Raw genomic sequence first — 21509 nt, forward strand, 5'->3', positions numbered from 1 at the left:
GCATCAGCCTCCAGCGCTAATCTAATGGGGACTCTCAGAAAAATGTTCCTAGAATCAACCAAAATCTGTTTCCTTATGACTTCCATTCACTGAGAATGAACTTCCCCCAAAAGAGAAAAGACCTAATTTGTTTCCTTATATATACAGTGGGACTAGTAGGGATTATTTATGAGATTTTAAGAGAAATAATATACACAAAAAGCTGGGGAACAATTCCCAACATATAATGGGCACTCGGTAAGTGGCAGCTGCTGCTAACATATTCAAGGAACCTTAAGTCAGTGCTTATGGCTCCGCTTTAACAGACCTACTAGCAAACATTCCGTAAGCTCCCTTCAGCAGGCTGTGGCAAGTGCACCAGAGAACATTAAGCGCCAGCTTCAGCCGCAGCCAACCAACACATTCCTGGGGGAGAAGTTCCCCTACACGCCCGAGTGCTGTTTGATCATTTACAGTTACGGCTACTTCATAAAGACAGGTGTGGTTTAGGCAGAGCTCCCTAAAGATGAATCTCTTCAAAGATTACTACAAATTAGGTTTCAAGTACGATACTTACTTGGAATTTATTTTGAAACTGACAGCCCTAGCCACTCCATGTGTTAAAAGGGCATCTTCTTAAAGCACCTGACTAAATACACCCAAAGAATTTTTTTTAATAAACTAAGATGGAGCCGGCTCAGTATGACCTGCCCGGTGCCCCACCCAAGGGTCAGATTCCTCACTTTCATATACATGTTCAGGTTAACCTGAGTCTTGGTTTTTCATCTATAAAATGGCAGAGGTGGGGGAAGAACAGTTGAAAATAGATTCATTGAAAATACAACAGTTCAAATATATACCTCATAGTCACAATGCATAAAATCCTAGAAAACACAAATACGTAGTCCTGCTTTAAAGAAGCTCAGCCTTTCCATTTACAATAGCATTAAAAAGAATAAAATAATGAGATAAATTTAACAAAAATGTATAAGACTTGTGCACTGCAAACTATAAAATATGATTGAAAGAAATTTTAAAAGACCTAAATATGTGGAAGACATCCCATGTTCATGGAACGGAAGACAGTATCATTAAGGTGTCAAAGCTCCCCAAAATGATCTACAGACTCAATACAATCTTTATCAAAACCCCAGCTGGCTCCTTCGGGGAAAGTGACACACTGATCCCAAAATGCATATGAAAGTGTGAGGGACCCAGAATAGCCAAAACAATCTTGAAAATGGGCAAAGTCAAAAGACTCATACTTCCCAAATTCAAAACTTCCCACAAAGCTACAATAATTAAGTCACTGTGGTACTGGCATAAGATATAAATCAAGGAGATAGAATTAAAAATCCAGGAAAAAAAACTTACATTTAAAGTCAATTAATTTCCCACAAGCGTTCCAAGACCACTCAATGGAAAAAGAGTCTATTCAACAAATGGAGCAGAGGATAACTGGATAGCCACTCACAAAAGAGTGAATTTGGACCCGACTGCATACGATAAACAAAAATTAACACAAAATTGATCGTAAACATAAATATATAAAATAAACCTATAAAATTCTTAAAAGAAAATATAGTAAATCTTTATGACCTTTGGTTAGGCTATGGCTTACTAGATACAATTCCAAAAGCACAAGTGATAAGAGAAAAATAAACTGGACTATGTTAAAATTAAACATTTTTGTGCTGCAAAGGACATCACCAGAAAAGTGAAGTGACAATTCACAGAATACGAGAAAATTTTTGCAAAGCATATATCTGATAAGAGGTTAGTTAGTATCCAGGAGATAAAAACTCTTACAACTGAACAATAAAAAGATAAAAAACAAAAAGCAATCTAAACACTGGCAAAGGGTTTAAATAGACATATAAATGGCCAATAAGATGTTCAATGACATCAGTCATCAGAGAAATGCAAACCAAAATGAAACATTTCACCTCCCACTGGCATGGCTAAAACCAAAAGTTGGACCATGACAAGTGGCATTGAGAAGGTGGAGAAACTGGGGCCCTTAAACACCGCCAGTGAGGATGTTCGATGGTGCTTTGGAAACCATCTGAAGGCTCCTCAAAAGGCTAGATGTAGGGTTAGTATATGACCAAGCAGTTCCACACCTAGACATGTACCCAACAGAGCTGACAACATACGTTCTCACACAAATTCATATATCAACATTCATAGCAGCATTATTCATATCAGCCAAAAGGTGGAAACAAGCTGACATCCATAAACTGATGAATAAACAGAATGTGGCACAGCCACGCAGTGGAACATTACCTGGCCATAAACACAGATCAAGTACTGACACAGGCTACGGCACTGATGAACCTTGAAACTATTATGCTAAGTGAATAAGTCAAGCACAAAAGAACACCTACTGTCCTCTCAGGTGAAGGGTGTATAAGCGTTCATTGTACTATTCTTGTAATTTTCCAAAATGAAATTTTTCTAATTAAAAATACATTGTATATTAAAAATACAAAATAATAACCTCACAGGGGGAAGTTAAGGATTAAGTGAAGAAATGTATGTAAAGCTCTTGGAACAATTCCTTGCATGTCCACCAGCAGTCGCTGCCATCAGACATGGTGCCCGCATGTGCGAGCACAGTGGCACAAGTCACGCCTCCTCACTGTCCCCACTTCCCTCACCCAGCAAACATCCATCAGTGCCCGGTCTCTGACAAAGCCTCATGCTGGGCACGGCGACTATGAAGATGAGTAAGACACAGTCCTGCTCTAGAATCTGTATGTCTACCAACCTTTCTTATTAAAAATTTATCACTTTAAAATTTGGTTCCATTTTCAAGTCACTACTAGGTAAATAGCTTAGAGTTCCTAAAAACCATGTGTCTGTGATGTGGCCTGTTTATGCATTTATTTACATTCTACCTCATGCTAAAAAAAAAAGATCTAAATCAATTTGTAAACACAACTTAACGACAATAACAAAAAGACAAAAACGAGGGTGAAGAGAACTTGAGGACTGAATCGTGGCATGAAGCCTAGGGGAGGTGAAATCCTAAAGGAGCATGATCATGCCACCAAGGGCGCGTGATCCTTAAAGGGAGACTGCAGATCCCCCCCGTGAGACTCCTGCCAGCCGAAGCAGCAGGGAAAGATGACGAGCTACAAGAGCCAGCGTGCCTGGGAGAGACATCTGCGTCATTTGCCAGTGCGTGTCCCCGTGGGAAACTCCAGAGCATCCTTATCACTGGCCGTCCTTCTCAACGCCTTCCTGCGTCACAGGCAACGACTGTGCCGTAGCCCCGCTGCAGCCCCGGGCCTGGCCTTCGGGCACCAGTCCACTCCCCCCTCATCGCTCCCGGGGCTCCCCAGCTCTCGGAAGCTCCTCCTCCGAGGCCTGGCCCAGCGCAGGGCCCGCCTGGTCTGCTCCTCACCCTGCAGCTCTGACTTCCCACCAAGAAGGAGTTCTTTCTATGCCTGTTCCCCACAAAAGTCCTCTACCCTGAACACAAGAGCATCCCACCATGGCCCTGACTCTCACACAGCCAGAAATGTCCCAGTTCCCTGTCCATTCCTGCCTCCAATGTGGAACTTGACTTTCCTCCGTCCCCATCCCACCCTTTCTTTTTTTGTGACAGCTACGAATTCCCCACACCCACCCTGACCACCAGGTGCCCTGCTGGCCAGGGTGGAAATGTTTTAGGCCTTTCAATGCTGCGTCCTTTTATTTGCCCCCTTCTGTCTTAAAAAGCCTTTCTCGAGTCTTCCCACCCCTCTGATTTTGAGCTTAAATTGACATAAAGTTCTGAGGTCACAATTATTATCTGCATATCTGCCAGGCTTTTGCTTGGTTTCCTTAGCAACAGCTTCATTAAGGAACTGCATCAAGAAGTTTAAAGAGGCTGTTTTTGCAACTGAACAGAGTAGCCTGCATAAAATTTAAATGGCTTTGAAAAGAAAATTAACCAGAGACAAAGAAGTCGCAGGTTCGAGTCAATAGTATCCTGGCCCGCGTGGTCTCCCTGGCTCAGGACGACTCCTAGACCTCAGGCCTGTGGAGGCATCGGGTTGGGGTCGAACACGCACGGGTCCCAGAGTACGTTCTCACATCTGGTAAACTGTTGGCGTTTTTCAAACAGTTCCTTATTACCACTTTCTCTTTTTGTCACTTGCAATTTTCTACTAATAAAGAAATTAATTTCAGTCATTTGGATGACCTCAGGGAAGCTATCTGATGCAGTTCACAGAGTTTGAACTTTAGAGTAACAGCAAAGCAATCTACACACCAGTGCTGGTACTTACAAGGTCATCCTGGGCAGGCAGCCAGCTCCCAGGGCCTCAGTTTCCTCATCTCTAAGACTGCGTACCACAAGCTACTTAGCAAAGTTGCCCTGATTATGGCCGATATGTTTACACCTGGTCAGGTGCGGGTAACCAGCTGGCTGCTGAATCAGTAGTGTAATCAATGAGTTTCAGTTTACCTGGTAACAAAGCGGCTTTGCCTTTTGTCTTTGTGTGGTAACAGAACTCACTTTATGGGGATTCACGCCCCTAGAGCAGCCCCGACCAGAAAACCCTCCAGTCCCGCATGGCAAGGCATGTTTCCTTTGCAGACCTGATCATGGTTTGTGATCATTTATTCTTATGTGTGTCTATTTATCACTTGCTTCCCCTCCAGACCTGAAGCTCAAGCAGCACACAACCACGTCTGTTTTGTTGCCCATGGAATGTTCCAGGGCTGGGAAGCAATCGACACAGTGCCTAGTGTGCAGCCTCTGGTATGTAGTGAAGGAAAATGTGCACAGACATGCTTCCCAGAGGCCACTTCACCTCTGCACGAGGGCCTGGCTTTGGGCAAACTGCATAACCCTTTTTCAGCCTGAGGTTTCTTCTCTGTAAGCAGGCATGACTGCGCTTGGCACACAGTTACAAGCATTAAAGGGACTCACCAAACCCACAGCCTAGTACAGGATCTGCCGGTGGGTCCACAACAAACATGCACTACCTTTGCCGCATCAGTACGTGACCAGAGGGCAGACACACATACTGAGCACTTCCTAGGTTCCACACAGTGCGTTTACCACTTTACTTGCACTGTATTATTTACACTTAACAACGGGAACAAATTCAGGAAGAAGTGCATATTATTATCCCCATTGTACAGACTCACAAACAGGCTAAGGGAGGTGACACACTAGTCCTAAGTCACATGAGAAGGAAATGGGTGATATAAACCACATCTGGGGGACCAGAGTTTGTGCCTTCCCTCACCTGTAGCTGTTTGCCTGTGAAATCTACATGTCCAATACACAGATTTACAGACAGACAGCGACAGAATGGAATGTGTGCTACCATTTGTTTATGCTAGAAAATTATCATAACCTACTCTGGTGAGCAACTGAAGACAGGCCGATCCGTGTTCCTGCACACAAAGAAGAGGGATTCTGTCTGAATCCTCCCGCAATGCAGACACCCTTCCAAGGACCACTGATTCTGAACATATCACTGATCAGCTTTATGTTTGCAGGGGGCTTCTTAAAGAAGGCATCTGCAGTAACCACATCTCATCCTTCCAAAATGTCCACATTAGCCAGAATCATTCCAGGAATAAATACAACTCATCGATGCCACAGTGCAGCACACTTGATCGAGAACTAAAAGCTTGGTCTATTTCAGAAAAACTACAGATCCTCTTTTATTGTTGTTATAAAATCCCACCAGAACTCATTATTTTGCTGTCTGTCCTCCAGCAAGCAAAACATGGAGATGAGCAACCAAAGCCAAGCGTGGTGCTGGGGGAAACCTGCAGGCAAGGGCATCCGCATGCGCCCGCGCGCCCCAGGGACCAGCGCTCACCCCTCCCGGCGCGCCTCTGCGGGCCCCCAGCGCTGCCAGTGAAGACCGAGCAAACAGAGAAGAGCTGGTCCAAACAGCAGCAAATTTCAACACATTTTAAGTAAACACATTTTGCTTTATGAAATATTTATATACCCACCTGTGGAAACAGCTTCAGAGCAAGTCTAAATTTTCAATAATAATTTGCAAAGGCAACTCCAGGCTGTAAGGGCAAGCAAGCCCTGAGGCGCTGGGTCCTCTATGGCCCTCCCCGCCCACCCCAGCGAACTGCCCGCAGGTTCCCAGCATCAGGCCGTCTAAGCGTCCGTTTGAAAAGCACAACCCGTCCTTCACTCCTTCCCTAAGACGTCCCTCTAAGCCCCGATCTGATTTTAACAACAGCTGCTGGGTAACCTCGTAGGGCAGACACCAAGACAGTGCTGGACACAGATGTCTCACCTAAAGAAATCCTTCTAATCAGCCTGCAGGCTTGTTACTCCATCACCTCACAGACGAGAAGATGAGAAGTTAGAGAGACAGAGTGATTTTGCTCAAGGTTACGTAGCTCATGCAGCAGAGGTGAGGCTGAGCCCAAGCCCACTGGACTCTGCTGCTTGGCCTCAAGGTGCCTCCGGGGCCACATTCCCCCAGGGACCACACTGCCTGCCAACCTGCGGAGGCCGGACGTCTCTGCTGTTACTCAGGACATACCAGGGTCCCACCCAGCCTCCTCATCAGCATCTTTCCCCTCACTGTCCTGCAGGAAGTACATCACTTGGGTCACCAAATGACTGCCATGCTGGCACCCAGGCCCTTACACCACGGGGCCCGAAGCAGTCTGTGGTTCTTCCATTTCCTGGCTTTTTGGTTGGTCCGGTTTGCTGGCTTTGTCCTGTTTCTGTCCCTCGCTCGGTGCTCAGCCGACAGTGGCCACTTCTGTGCCACCCTCAGGGCCTCCTCCCAATGTTGGATCTAGGACTTCAGTTGCGGCGAGGGCCCCGAGGGGCAGCGAGACACTTTCCAGAAGAGGGAGTGGAGGCAGGGAGGCTGAAAAACCTCGCCCGAGTGCGTGACAGCAGATTCGGGCCCCGGCAGGGTATACTCCTCTGTAACCACTGGGCTAAAACATCTGTCTTTTTATAGATTATGCTTATAAACATGAGTTATCAAACGTATGTATGAGGATACACATCAACTCTAAGATGTTAACTCTGTTGCTTCTATTTTATTTCTATTTAAGAAATTAAGAATCTCTGCAGAGGGGCGGAAGATGGCGGCGTGAGTAGAGCAGCGGAAATCTCCTCCCAAAACCACATATATCTATGAAAATATAACAAAGACAACCCTTCCTAGAATAAAGACCAGAGGACACAGGACACCATCCAGACCACATCCGGACCTGAGAGAACCCAGCGCCTCGCGAAGGGGGTAAGATACAAGCCCCGGCCCCGCGGGAGCCGAGCGCCCCTCCCCCCAGCACCCGGCGGGAGAAGAGCAGGCAGAGCGGGAGGGAGACGGAGCCCAGGACTGCCGAGCACCCAGCCCCCGCCATCCGGGCCAGAGTGCAGGGCCCTGGATGCTAGGAAAACAGGGCAGCAAGAACAGTGAGCAGGCACTGGAGGCCGGGTGTCGGAGGACATAAGAAAAGTGCGTGACCATTTTTTTTTTTTGCTTTTTTGCTGTTTTGTTTTGGCGAGCGCTTTTTGGAAGTCTTAAAGGGATAGGGACCCCAATACTAGGGAAACAGGGCAGAAAGACCGGTGAGCAGAGGCCTGAGGCTGGCACCGGAGAATAAAGAAAAACGAACAACCACCTTTTTTTTTTTTTTAATTAAAAACTTTTTTTTCTTTTTTGCGGTCGTTTTGTTCTGGCGGGTGCTTTTTGGAAGTCTTAAAGGGGCAGGGCGGGTCACTTAATCCAGAGGTAGGGAATCCGGGATCTCTGGGCACCCTAACCCCTGGGCTGCAGGGAGCAGGGAGGCCCCTTACGGAGATAAATAGCCTCCCAGCAGCTCCTGCTCCAACGCGACTCCACCACTTTGGAGCAGCTGCCCGAGCCAGGCCACGCCCACAGCAACAGCGGAGATTAACTCCATAGCAGCCGGGCAGGAAGCAGAAACCCTGTCTGCGCGCAGCTGCGCAGCACAAGCCACTAGAGGCCGCTGTTCTCCCAGGAGAGGAGGGCCACAAACCAACAAGAAGGGAAGTCCTTCCAGCCGTCACTCATCCCAGCTCTGCAGACTATTCCTATCACCATGAAAAGGCAAAGCTACAGGCAGACAAAGATCACAGAGACAACACCAGAGACGGAGACAGACCTAACCAGTCTCCCTGAAAAAGAATTCAAAATAAGAATCATAAACATGCTGACAGAGATGCAGAGAAATACGCAAGAGAAATGGGATGAAGTCCGGAGGGAGATCACAGATGCCAGAAAGGAGATCGCAGAAATGAAACAAACTCTGGAAGGGTTTATAAGCAGAATGGATAGAATGCAAGAGGCCATTGATGGAATTGAAATCAGAGAACAGGAATGCATAGAAGCTGACATAGAGAGAGACAAAAGGATCTCCAGGAATGAAACAATATTAAGAGAACTGTGTGACCAATCCAAAAGGAACAATATCCGTATTATAGGGGTCCCAGAAGAAGAAGAGAGAGGAAAAGAGATGGAAAGTATCTTAGAAGAAATAATTGCTGAAAACTTCCCCACACTGGGGGAGGAAGTAATCAAACAGACCACGGAAATACACAGAACCCCCAACAGAAAGGATCCAAGAAGGGCAACACCAAGACACATAATAATTAAAATGGCAAAGATCAAGGACAAGGAAAGAGTGTTAAAGGCAGCTAGAGAGAAAAAGGTCACCTATAAAGGGAAACCCATCAGGCTAACGTCAGATTTCTCAACAGAAACCCTACAGGCCAGAAGAGAATGGCATGTTATATTTAATACAATGAAACAGAAGGGCCTTGAACCAAGGATACTGTATCCAGCACGACTATCATTCAAATATGACGGTGGGATTAAACAATTCCCAGACAAACAAAAGCTGAGGGAATTTGCTTTCCACAAACCACCTCTACAGAACATCTGACAGGGACTGCTCTAGATGGGAGCACTCCTAGAAAGAGCACAGCACAAAACACCCAACATATGAAGAATCGAGGAGGAACAAGAAGGGAGAGAAGAAAAGAATCTCCAGACAGTGTATATAACAGCTCAATAAGCGAGCTAAGTTAGGCAGTAAGATACTAAAGAGGCTAACCTTGAACCTTTGGTAACCACGAATTTAAAGCCTGCAATGGCAATAAGTACATATCTTTCAATAGTCACCCTAAATGTTAATGGGTTGAATGCACCAATCAAAAGACACAGAGTAACAGGATGGATAAAAAAGCAAGACCCATCTATATGCTGCTTACAAGAAACTCACCTCAAACCCAAAGACATGTACAGACTAAAAGTCAAGGGATGGAAAAACATATTTCAAGCAAACAACAGTGAGAAGAAAGCAGGGGTTGCAGTACTAATATCAGACAAAATAGACTTCAAAACAAAGAAAGTAACAAGAGATAAAGAAGGACACTACATAATGATAAAGGGCTCAGTCAAACAAGAGGATATAACCATTCTAAATATATATGCACCCAACACAGGAGCACCAGCATATGTGAAACAAATACTAACAGAACTAAAGGGGGATATAGACTGCAATGCATTCATTCTAGGAGACTTCAACACACCACTCACCCCAAAGGATAGATCCACTGGGCAGAAAATAAGTAAGGACACGGAAGCACTGAACAACACAGTAGAGCAGATGGACCTAATAGACATCTATAGAACTCTACATCCAAAAGCAGCGGGATATACATTCTTCTCAAGTGCACATGGAACATTCTCCAGAATAGACCACATACTAGGCCACAAAAAGAGCCTCAGAAAATTCCAAAAGATTGAAATCCTACCAACCAACTTTTCAGACCACAAAGGCATAAAACTAGAAATAAACTGTACAAAGAAAGCAAAGAGGCTCACAAACACATGGAGGCTTAACAACACGCTCCTAAATAATCAATGGATCAATGACCAAATCAAAATGGAGATCCAGCAATATATGGAAACAAATGACAACAACAACACTAAGCCCCAACTTCTGTGGGACACAGCAAAAGCAGTCTTAAGAGGAAAGTATATAGCAATCCAAGCATATTTAAAAAAGGAAGAGCAATCCCAAATGAATGGACTAATGTCACAATTATCGAAATTGGAAAAAGAAGAACAGATGAGGCCTAAGGTCAGCAGAAGGAGGGACATAATAAAGATCAGAGAAGAAATAAATAAAATTGAGAAGAATAAAACAATAGCAAAAATCAATGAAACCAAGAGCTGGTTCTTTGAGAAAATAAACAAAATAGATAAGCCTCTAGCCAGACTTATTAAGAAGAAAAGAGAGTCAACACAAATCAACAGTATCAGAAACGAGAAAGGAAAAATCACGACGGACCCCACAGAAATGCAAAGAATTATTGGAGAATACTATGAAAACCTATATGCTAACAAGCTGGGAAACCTAGGAGAAATGGACAACTTCCTAGAAAAATATAACCTTCCAAGATTGACCCAGGAAGAAACAGAAAATCTAAACAGACCAATTACCAGCAACGAAATTGAAGAGGTAATCAAAAAACTACCAAAGAACAAAACCCCCGGGCCAGATGGATTTACCTCGGAATTTTATCAGACATACAGAGAAGACATAATACCCATTCTCCTTAAAGTTTTCCAAAAAATAGAGGAAGAGGGGATACTCCCAAACTCATTCTATGAAGCTAACATCACCCTAATACCAAAACCAGGCAAAGACCCCACCAAAAAAGAAAACTACAGACCAATATCCCTGATGAACGTAGATGCAAAAATACTCAACAAAATATTAGCAAACCGAATTCAAAAATACATCAAAAGGATCATACACCATGACCAAGTGGGATTCATCCCAGGGATGCAAGGATGGTACAACATTCGAAAGTCCATCAACATCATCCACCACATCAACAAAAAGAAAGACAAAAACCACATGATCATCTCCATAGATGCTGAAAAAGCATTTGACAAAGTTCAACATCCATTCATGTTAAAAACTCTCAGCAAAATGGGAATAGAGGGCAAGTACCTCAACATAATAAAGGCCATCTATGATAAACCCACAGCCAACATTATATTGAACAGCGAGAAGCTGAAAGCATTTCCTCTGAGATCGGGAACTAGACAGGGATGCCCACTCTCCCCACTGTTATTTAACATAGTACTGGAGGTCCTAGCCACGGCAATCAGACAAAACAAAGAAATACAAGGAATCCAGATTGGTAAAGAAGAAGTTAAACTGTCACTATTTGCAGATGACATGATACTGTACATAAAAAACCCTAAAGACTCCACCCCAAAACTACTAGAACTGATATCGGAATACAGCAAAGTTGCAGGATACAAAATCAACACACAGAAATCTGTGGCTTTCCTATATACTAACAATGAACCAACAGAAAGAGAAATCAGGAAAACAACTCCATTCACAATTGCATCAAAAAAAAATAAAATACCTAGGAATAAACCTAACCAAAGAAGTGAAAGACTTATACTCTGAAAACTACAAGTCACTCTTAAGAGAAATTAAAGGGGACACTAACAGATGGAAACTCATCCCATGCTCGTGGCTAGGAAGAATTAATATCGTTAAAATGGCCATCCTGCCCAAAGCAATATACAGATTTGATGCAATCCCTATGAAACTACCAGCAACATTCTTCAATGAACTGGAACAAATAATTCAAAAATTCATATGGAAACACCAAAGACCCTGAATAGCCAAAGCAATCCTGAGAAAGAAGAATAAAGTAGGGGGGATCTCACTCCCCAACTTCAAGCTCTACTATAAAGCCATAGTAATCAAGACAATTTGGTACTGACACAAGAGCAGAGCCACAGACCAATGGAACAGACTAGAGAATCCAGACATTAACCCAGACATATATGGTCAATTAATATTTGATAAAGGAGCCATGGACATACAATGGCGAAATGACAGTCTCTTCAACAGATGGTGCTGGCAAAACTGGACAGCTACATGTAGGAGAATGAAACTGGACCATTGTCTAACCCCATATACAAAAGTAAACTCAAAATGGATCAAAGACCTGAATGTAAGCCATGAAACCATTAAACTCTTGGAAGAAAACATAGGCACAAACCTCTTAGACATAAACATGAGTGACCTCTTCTTGAACATATCTCCCCGGGCAAGGAAAACAACAGCAAAAATGAGTAAGTGGGACTATATTAAGCTGAAAAGCTTCTGTACAGCAAAAGACACCATCAATAGAACAAGAAGGATCCCTACAGTATGGGAGAATATATTTGAAAATGACACATCCGATAAAGGCTTGACGTCCAGAATATATAAAGAGCTCACACGCCTCAACAAACAAAAAACAAATAACCCAATTAAAAAATGGGCAGAGGAACTGAACAGACAGTTCTCCAAAAAAGAAATACAGATGGCCAACAGACACGTGAAAAGATGCTCCACATCGCTAATTATCAGAGAAACGCAAATTAACACTACAATGAGGTATCACCTCACACCAGTAAGGATGGCTGCCATCCAAAAGACAAACAACAACAAATGTTGGCGAGGCTGTGGAGAAAGGGGAACCCTCCTACACTGCTGGTGGGAATGTAAATTAGTTCAACCATTGTGGAAAGCAGTATGGAGGTGCATCAAAATGCTCAAAACAGACTTACCATTTGACCCAGGAATTGCACTCCTAGGAATTTACCCTAAGAATGCAGCAATCAAGTTTGAGAAAGACAGATGCACCCCTATGTTTATTGCAGCACTATTTACAATAGCCAAGAATTGGAAGCAACCTAAATGTCCATCAATAGATGAATGGATAAAGAAGATGTGGTACATATACACAATGGAATACTACTCAGCCATAGGAAAAGGGCAAATCCAATCATTTGCAGCAACATGGATGGAGCTGGAGGGTATTATGCTCAGTGAAACAAGCCAAGCGGAGAAAGAGAAATACCAAATGATTTCACTTATCTGTGGAATATAAGAACAAAGGAAAAACTGAAGGAACAAAACAGCAGCAGAATCACAGAAGTCAAGAATGGACTAACAGGTACCAAAGGGAAAGGGACTGGGGAGGATGGGTGGGTAGGGAGGGATAAGGGGGGGAGAAGTAGGGGGGTATTAAGATTAGCATGCATGGGGGGGTAGGAGAAAAGGGAGGACTGTACAACACAGAGAAGACAAGTAGTGATTCTTCAACATTTTGCTATGCTGATGGACAGTGACTGTAAAGGGGTTTATAGGGGAGACCTGGTATAGGGGAGAGCCTAGTAAACATAATATTCATCACGTAAGTGTAGATTAGTGATACCAAAAACAAAGCAAAAAAAAAAAAAGGGCAGTTCCTGTGTGGTAACCTCCAACGAGTTCTACACAAGGGTATAAAGGGCATATAAAAGTGTAGGCAAAGGGTCTGTTTGCGTCTATACAGAGGATCAAAGCCTAATTGGGCTACCCCGAAAATGAACTAAGATACGATATGAAAAAGAACTTCCAACATCAGCACTCTCTGGAAGACTCATGCCAGAAGATGATCATCAAAAAACCCCAACAAAGATCCACACACTGCTACAGCTGTAGATGCACTCATCCCACCAGTTCCTGGACTTGCCATGGGAATGAGGAAGGAGATATCTAAGCTGAACTGTGCATACAGTAAAACAACAAATTTGACTGGATCTATACTGTTGGAACTCAACCAAGAATTAGGAGAAGTGCAAATTGTAGCACTCCAAAGTCTTACAACCACAGACTATTTACTGTTAAAAGAACATATGGCATGTGAACAGTTCCCAGGAATGGGTTGTTTTAATTTGTCTGATTTCTCTCAGACTGTTCAAGTTCAGTTGGACAATATCCACCATATCATAGATAAGTTTTCACAAATGCCTAAGGTGCCTAACTGGTTTTCTTGGTTTCACTGGAGATGGCTGGTAATTACAGATATGCTTTGGATATGTAACTATACTCCTATTATGTTAATGTGTGTGCGCAATTTAAGTAGTAGCTTAAAACCTATACATGCTGAAGTTACTCTACAAGAAGATATGCCAAAGAAATAATCAATCTTCCCATGTTTTCTTCCGCCTGCTACTTCTATAGCTTTTCTTCTTCCTTCCTAATTACAACCCTTAAATAGAATTCGTGCCTCATATCAAATTTACCGAGTATCATAATTCTTCCAAGTGGTAAAGATACCTCAAGACAAATGCTGGGCAGAGAAGCCACAGGGCATAAATATGCAAAGAAGTAAAAAGCTAACCTTTTCAAACAATAAGGCTTCCCTCTCACTTACCAACTTCACATTTCCCTGTATGGCCCCGGAAGATGACTGGTTAGCCAGAGACGGGTAAGATTCCTCAAGGGAGGAACAACCTAAGACAGGCACAGTCGCAGGGGGGCCATCAGGTGAGAAATTGGGGATCAACAGAGGTGAGGCTTAGAACCTCACCCCCCCGTTCTGAGAGAAATCTTCTGCATACGTGGATGTTTTATTGCCCTTGTCTAGCTTGGATTAACACCTAGTCTACAGGCACACACCTGATCATCTACATTTGCTCTCTTACAACACTAAACTATGTTTTCTACCTTTATCTTGTATCTACCTACCACTTCAGCATTTTATTAAAAATAATAATAATAAAGAGAGAAATGTGGTATCCACATATAAATCAAGTATAAAAACCAAATGAGTATTCATATTTGAACTGACTGTTTAGAGTTCATAATGCATGAGCAAAACCGAAAGTTTCTGTGATGACTGCCCTTGTACTGTTCACTATGTAACTTATTCACTATGTAAGAATTTGTTCTCCATGTAAGAACTTGTTTGTTATGCCTCAGAAGATTGGAGACTGACGAAAATTAGGCTTGGGGTGGATTAATGATTGTGCATTGAGCATTGACTCCCCTATACAGAATTTTATTGTTGTTAACAACCCTTTGATCAATAAATATGAGAGATGCCCTCACAAAAAAAAAAAAAAAAAAAAAAAGGACAGACTTCCAATGGTAAAATAAATAAGTAACCGGGATGTAATGTATAGCATAAGGAATATAGTCAAGATAATGTAACAGCTTGGTAGGGTGATAGCTGGAACCTCGAATTATGTATATAAATGTTTTACCACTGTGTTGTACACTTGAAACTAATGTAATGTAATACTGTGCGTCAACTACCCTTCAATAAAAAATAATTATTTAAAAAAAAAAAAAGAATCTCTGCAGTCAATATGGCAAAATGTTAATGGGCTAAATCTGGGTGGTAGAGGGATGAGTGGCTGATTACTCACACCTTTCGGGTGTTGGGGACGCACAGGGTCTCTCTTCCCGCCTCTCCCCCTGGACCCTCCCACCTGAGCCCTGCACACCCATGTCTACGTCTTCGTTATACCCCCAACTGAATCGTCCCCCCAGAGCGCCCTCTGCAGCTCCCCCTTCCCAGAGCACCACCTGAAATCTGGGCATTGCTCCACCGGGGCCTCACACAGACAGAATCCCTTCCTTCCACCACCTGAACACGTTTCCAGTCTGTCCGCTTTTGTCCTGGCAGCGCCAGCACTCAGGTGGAAGCAGTCGGCCTTGCTCACCTGGACTCCTCAAGGTCCAAACTGGCCCATCACCCTCACCCACTCAAGACAAACGGGGTCACATCCCCCCTGGGCTTTTCAGGCCTCTTCTTTAACACCCACTGTTCTTAGAATGAACTCCACGCTCTTTACCTGGCTGAGGAAGGCCTCCAGCTGGGGCCCGCTCCTGGCCCCACCGCCCCCCTCGGGCTCTCTGCAGCCCCGGGGGGCAGGCTCTCTGGGCTCAGACTCAGCCTCGCTGACCCCCCTTCCTAGAGTGCCCGCTACCACCTCCTGCTCATCCTTCACACCTCAGCCTGAACCGCACGGCCCTAGACAGGCCCCGACCCCACACCCTCCACCCCCACCGTGCAGGTCGCCTCCTTTGGCCACCTGTTCCTTTGTCACACTGGACCTCCACTTTTTCCTTACCCCACTTCAGAAGGTCTCTTTACCATGAAACTATGGGCCCAAGGAGGACAGTAGCTGCCTTCTTCACCCCCTTCCCAGCTCCTAGCACGGGCTGTGCGCAGTGAAGGTCTGGTGAATTACAGGCACCTGGAGTCCAATAGGTCTTGGGTCCTTAAGCAAAGTGCTTTTGAGTGTCAGTTGCCTTATCCATAAAAATCCAAGTTAGGTTAGCTAAACGATGTATTACAAGAGCTTCGGTTCCAGGCAAGCTCACTCTGGGTTCACTGAGACTGAGTCACAACAACAGAACGTGGGGTAAAAGGGTTCCAGCTTCACTCTCAAGGCGGCAGGTCAAACACTGGAATCCCATCTGCCTCAGGGCAAGTCTGCCTGCAGCAAGCCGCTCTCCGCCTCTGGGCCTCTCCGCCCCCACAGCCGTCTCGGTCTCTGTCCTCCGCGCTGCCACCACCCCAGCCTCCGCTCTCCTGCAGCCATGCAGCCCAGAGCCCTGCATGGAGCTCTTCATATAAAGTCACTAATAACTCATTGCCCACATGTGTGCAAGCGTATGCCTGCTAGGATTGCACATGCACAGTGGACAAGTATCAGTGAAGATCCCGGCCACAGTAATTCCACTTCTCCCCACAATGTCTAAAATCTTTCTAGACTATTAAGTTTGTGATTTTACATAGGCAACATGCAACTAAATATCCAAATGTGTTTGTTTTATTAAAAACATATCCAGTTTCAGATTTAATTAATATTTGTGGAGTTCCTACTGTGTAAACTGAACTATACAAAGTCCTGTGACAGGCTCACATTTTATCAAACGAACAGCCCACCCAGGGTCACAAATGGAAATTGTATCACACGTGAGAAAAGTGAGGAAAGAGATCAAGTTTGCTCAAGGTTGAAAAGCTAGTTAAGAGGCAGAGCTGTTTCTCCAGTTTGAGAAAAAAAACTCAAAAGCTAGCAAATTCTGAATTCTGAAAGCAAACTACCGTAAGAAGGAAGTAAAACAACTAGCCGCCTTAACAGGATACCAAGTCCCGCCGCAGCAGTGCTTCCGCCGCGAGAGTCCCAGCCTCGCAGAACCAGGGGCATCCGGGCATCCGCGGTGAATCCGCCCCAGGGCGCCGCGTCCCCTCCGCCCCACAGGAGCACACACCCACCTGCCGAAGGTTAATGTAAACTGCGTTCTGCAGGAACTCCGACGCTTCCATGCTCCGCTTCTGAATGGCGAGCACCCGCACGGCTTTGACACAGGCTTCTAACTCAATCACTCCAGCGTTCTTATACTGCAGGGGAAAAAAGAGGACCCTCGGTCAAGACAAGGGGAAAGACGTTTCTGTCCTCTCCTGATGGCTGTACCACGGGGGCTCGGCCACCCTGCGGGAGCACCTTCCCCGAGCACAAGAACTCGTAAAATTGGTGTATGAGAAGGTCTGTCCCTTATGGGGGCAAAAGAGGTTGGAGGAGCTGAGTGAACCCACAAATGCCCATGTACGTAAGTTGCATTCATTCAAATAATTCAACGAGAGCTGGCTACAAAATCTCAAAATATTATCAATGGATACTTTGCTATTCATGCTCACTTCTCTCTTGTACTCTAAAACATTTTTAGAATAGCTCAACCTGTAGCTTTAACACAGTAGCTGTAAGTTCATTTTATTTTGTTGCAAAAATTCTAGCTCCCTGTATCACTGTATCTGTCCTGTACTTAAATGTTGGATGCCTTTCTGATTTCCTCTCTGACTTACTCCTTTCTGCTGCTCAGATCCCAGATGAAGGACAAATGAAGAATGCAAAACAGAAAAAGTGCTGTGAACTTCATCACACTAGTCAATACTAACACCAGGTGAGAATTCTCAAATCTTGCTTCCAGTTCTGACGGGTCTGCCCAAAGTAGCTCTAAGCCAGGACAGCTGCCCTCGGCCTCTCAAACACTGCTGACTCCAAACGGCGGAAATATCCTTCCATTACAGACACTGGAGAGGCTATGTGGACAGAAGGTAGTCAGGTGAGCTCTTAGAAATCAGCCAAGCCACTGGGACTCAAACAAGGCGGGGCCCCTGCTCTCCCAACCCAGCTATCTTTTCATCTGAGTTCAAGAAGACAGAAGGCCTAGGTTCTAGTCCAAATGTTACCTCTGTGTGACTTTGATGGGTCACTTAACCTCTCTGGACTTCAATTTCTCACATATAAAAACCTATAAGGCTCTATGCTATGTAAAGTTCCCTCCAGCTCAAAACATGGTGACACTGAAATCTCGGCAGAATGCCTGTGTCCTCATGTCATCTCTTCTCACAGAAGGTGATCCCCTTGGCCACAGACCAGAAATCCAATAAAAAAGCATTCATAAAGCCAGGCAAGAGTCTGCTTAAGGGGCTCCACGGTCACTCTCAGTGGATGAGAACCCAGCGGTGGCGTGCTTCTCCCTCAGAGAGTGGGACGCAGCCTGACGGGTGTGTGCATGAGAATCAAGCACAGTCAGATCTGGGAAGGGCACAGTCTTTGTATATCACTGGCATGTCAGTGATGGGCTGACCTGAAAAGCCCCCTGACTCTGGGGCTCTGGGCAGCATGGGAAGGTCTCAGGCTCTTCTCCTGGAGGAGGTGGGAGAGCAAAGACAAGGAGAGAAGACGTGGATGAAGCCAAGGAATGAAGCGCAGCTAGAGGAGGCAGGGCGCTCGGCTCACGGCCTCCTCGCATCATTCACTCCTTAGCCGCTGGGGACCCCCACTCCCCTGAGGTCTTGTGAAATACTGAATTAAGGAAAAAGGGACTATAACCACTATTTTACTGATTGATCATCTGTTGCTTTACTTGGCATAATATTCATAGGTATATATACATATATATTTTATATACATATATATGTCATTTACCCTGATTTAAAAACTCTGCATAACAGGCCTTAATTTCCTCATTTTGAGAGACAAGAAAACTGGAGCTCAAAGAGGTCATAACTTGGCTAAACTCGGAGGCCAGGAAACAGTAGTGGAGAGATTCAAACTCAGCTCCGCCTGGCCCCGGAGTCCGCTCTTGCCGCTCCTCACCCTCGGGCCGCCTGGCTCTCCTGCTGGCCCACGGCAAACAAGCGCCTCCGCCAGGATGAAGTCTCCCATTCTTAGCGACCCCCTGTTTGCAGCAGCGACTAGCCTTCAATCAGACATCGCCAGCGAAGTGGCTCCACCTACTCTGCCAGTGAGGCAGGCGAGCACGGTCTCTGCACGCATTCAGAGCCTCTCTGGGTCCGGCCTGCGCCCTTGCTGCTTCTCTACGCCAAGGCAGCCACTAAGCTGCTGCAAGTGCTTACACCAGCCACACCACCTCTCCATCTGTCTCTCTATCTATAGAACGTAGCTATGATCGTTTTGAAATTCTTGGAGACAGATTTAAAAAACAGGAAAGAAAGGGCTCTGGAAAAAGCATTTGAAAATTTTTTAGTGGCCAGCTACAAAATGAGTATTAAAAATCAATCTGACATGGTATGGGGGGGGTCACAGGGAAGACAGTGCAGCACAGAGAAGATAAGTAGTGACTCTGTGGCATCTCACTATGCTGATGGACAGTGACTGCAATGGGCTGTGGGGGGGACTTGATAATATGGGTGAATGTAGTAACCACAATGTTTTTCATGTGAAACCTTCATAAGAGTGTATATCAATGATACCTCAATTAATAAATAAATAAATAAAATCTGACTTTCTACACATCAGCTTGAAGCAATTAAAAAATAAAATGGCAAAAAAATCTCATTCATAAAATTACCAAGAAAATACAATAACTAGGAAAAAACTGAAAACAATGCTCATGTTCTCTATGAAGAAAATGACCACACTATTGAGACTTAAAATGTGTAAGCATAGAGACATTAAGATAGTCTATAGAGGAAAGCAATTTTGTAAAGACAGGTTTTCCTAAAAATAATTCAGTCATATCACAAGCCTCATGAAAACTCCAATCTGATTTTTTTTACTTGAATTTCTGAAATATTTCAGAATTCCTCAGAAATAATAAAGCTATAATACTAGCCAAGAAAATTTGGGATAGGAAGAAAGAACTTTTAAAAAGGAAGACACACTATTATATATGAAAGAAACCATGAAAGGTAAAATATCACGGTGCTGGAGTGAAAAGGCAGATCAATAGGAAGGAAAAAAAGGATCAGAATTAGACTCCAGTATGCATACCAGTATAGGAGGGACTTCATATCAGACAGAAAAAGTCTGAATTCAGTATATTGTGGTGAGAAAATGATAATCCCCTAGAAAACATAATTTGTATTCCTATGTCATCATGTACACAAAGCACATTATAGATAATGGCATAAATGTTTTTTTAAATGTTAACAACAGCAAATAAAATACTTTGCATATATTTAACTCAGCTTATCCTCACTACACCCAAGGACACAGGCACTGGTATTGTCCCCATTTTGGAGATTTAAAAAAAAAAACCGGGAAAGAGTTTTATTCTATTATTAAGAAGGTATTTCTAAGCATAATACCAAAGGTCAAACCCACAAGGAAAAGACATACTATATTAGAAACACTTTTTTGACCACAATGAAAGAGAAAAAGCTGAGAGAGGAAAAGGAAAAATCAAAGGCAAGCAGCATGAAGAAACATATTTGCAATATACATCGATGAGAGGCGAGAGGCAAATACAATACATAAAGAGCTATCAGAAAGCAACAAGATAAGCACCCCAACTTAAATGTGTGCAAAAGATACAAATGAGTAATTCATAAAAGAAATGCAATTGGCTAACAAGTGAAATGTTCAATATCTCACTGGTAATCAAATACAAACTAAAAAAATGAAAAATGACTTTTCCCATCATACTGGCAAATATTTTAAAAGGATACAATAACTGGCATTTGTTTGTGGGAGTGCAAACTGTTGACTTTTCTGGAGGACAATATGGTACCACACATGTAAACTCTAAAGAAATTATGTGCACTCCGACTCAAGGCCACTCCTAAGAATTGCTCCCTTAAAAAAATCAGTCCAAAAAGATTTATCTATCAGGGCCCTTATCACATCACTGTTTATAATACTGGGAAGAAAAATTGAAATGAAATACTATTCAGTAATAGAGAATTGGTTAAATAAATAATTGTATATCTTTTCATTCCCTATTAGAGAAGAAATTTGGGGAGTAACTTGAAAGTAACCTATGGTAAATGTAAATGTCATAACCAGAGAGAGTGAGAAAACCTAAGAATCCATCAACAAGATAGTGACTAAGCAAATGATGGCAGGCAGTGAGCTCCACAGGAGCAGCAATCTCGTCATGTGCTGGGCTCAGTAGGCACCCCATGCCTAGTTCATGCTAGTCCCTCACTAAAGGTGTGAAAGAATAAATGGCTATATGCATATTTCAGAAGACTTTTCTATCTTATTTGCAAGTATCAAGCAGGTCTGAAGCAGGAGGCCATCTACAGTAGATCTCTGAGTGAATAAAGCAAGCTGCAGAATAACACACAGTGTGGTCTCATTTTTGTAAGGAGAACACACATACGCATGTATATACATGTTTCATAGGCACAAAAACCATGAAAAATATATTGTGAACAACCAAATTGT

The 21509-nt window shown here is 43.8% G+C and overlaps 1 protein-coding gene across 9 annotated transcripts in view; it reads right to left on the bottom strand.

The window, feature by feature from the left end:
- Positions 1-21509, bottom strand: part of TRAPPC9 (trafficking protein particle complex subunit 9) — a 615203-nt gene that overhangs the window by 540806 nt on the left and 52888 nt on the right. For all 9 annotated transcript variants that reach the window (XM_057497647.1, XM_057497644.1, XM_057497645.1 and 6 more), the window contains one exon: positions 17087-17212. In XM_057497647.1, coding sequence (XP_057353630.1) covers positions 17087-17212 — 126 coding nt within the window. The remainder of the gene's footprint in view (positions 1-17086; positions 17213-21509) is intronic.

The sequence above is a fragment of the Manis pentadactyla genome, chromosome 3 (assembly GCF_030020395.1).
Source record: "Manis pentadactyla isolate mManPen7 chromosome 3, mManPen7.hap1, whole genome shotgun sequence".
Lineage (NCBI taxonomy): Eukaryota > Metazoa > Chordata > Mammalia > Pholidota > Manidae > Manis > Manis pentadactyla.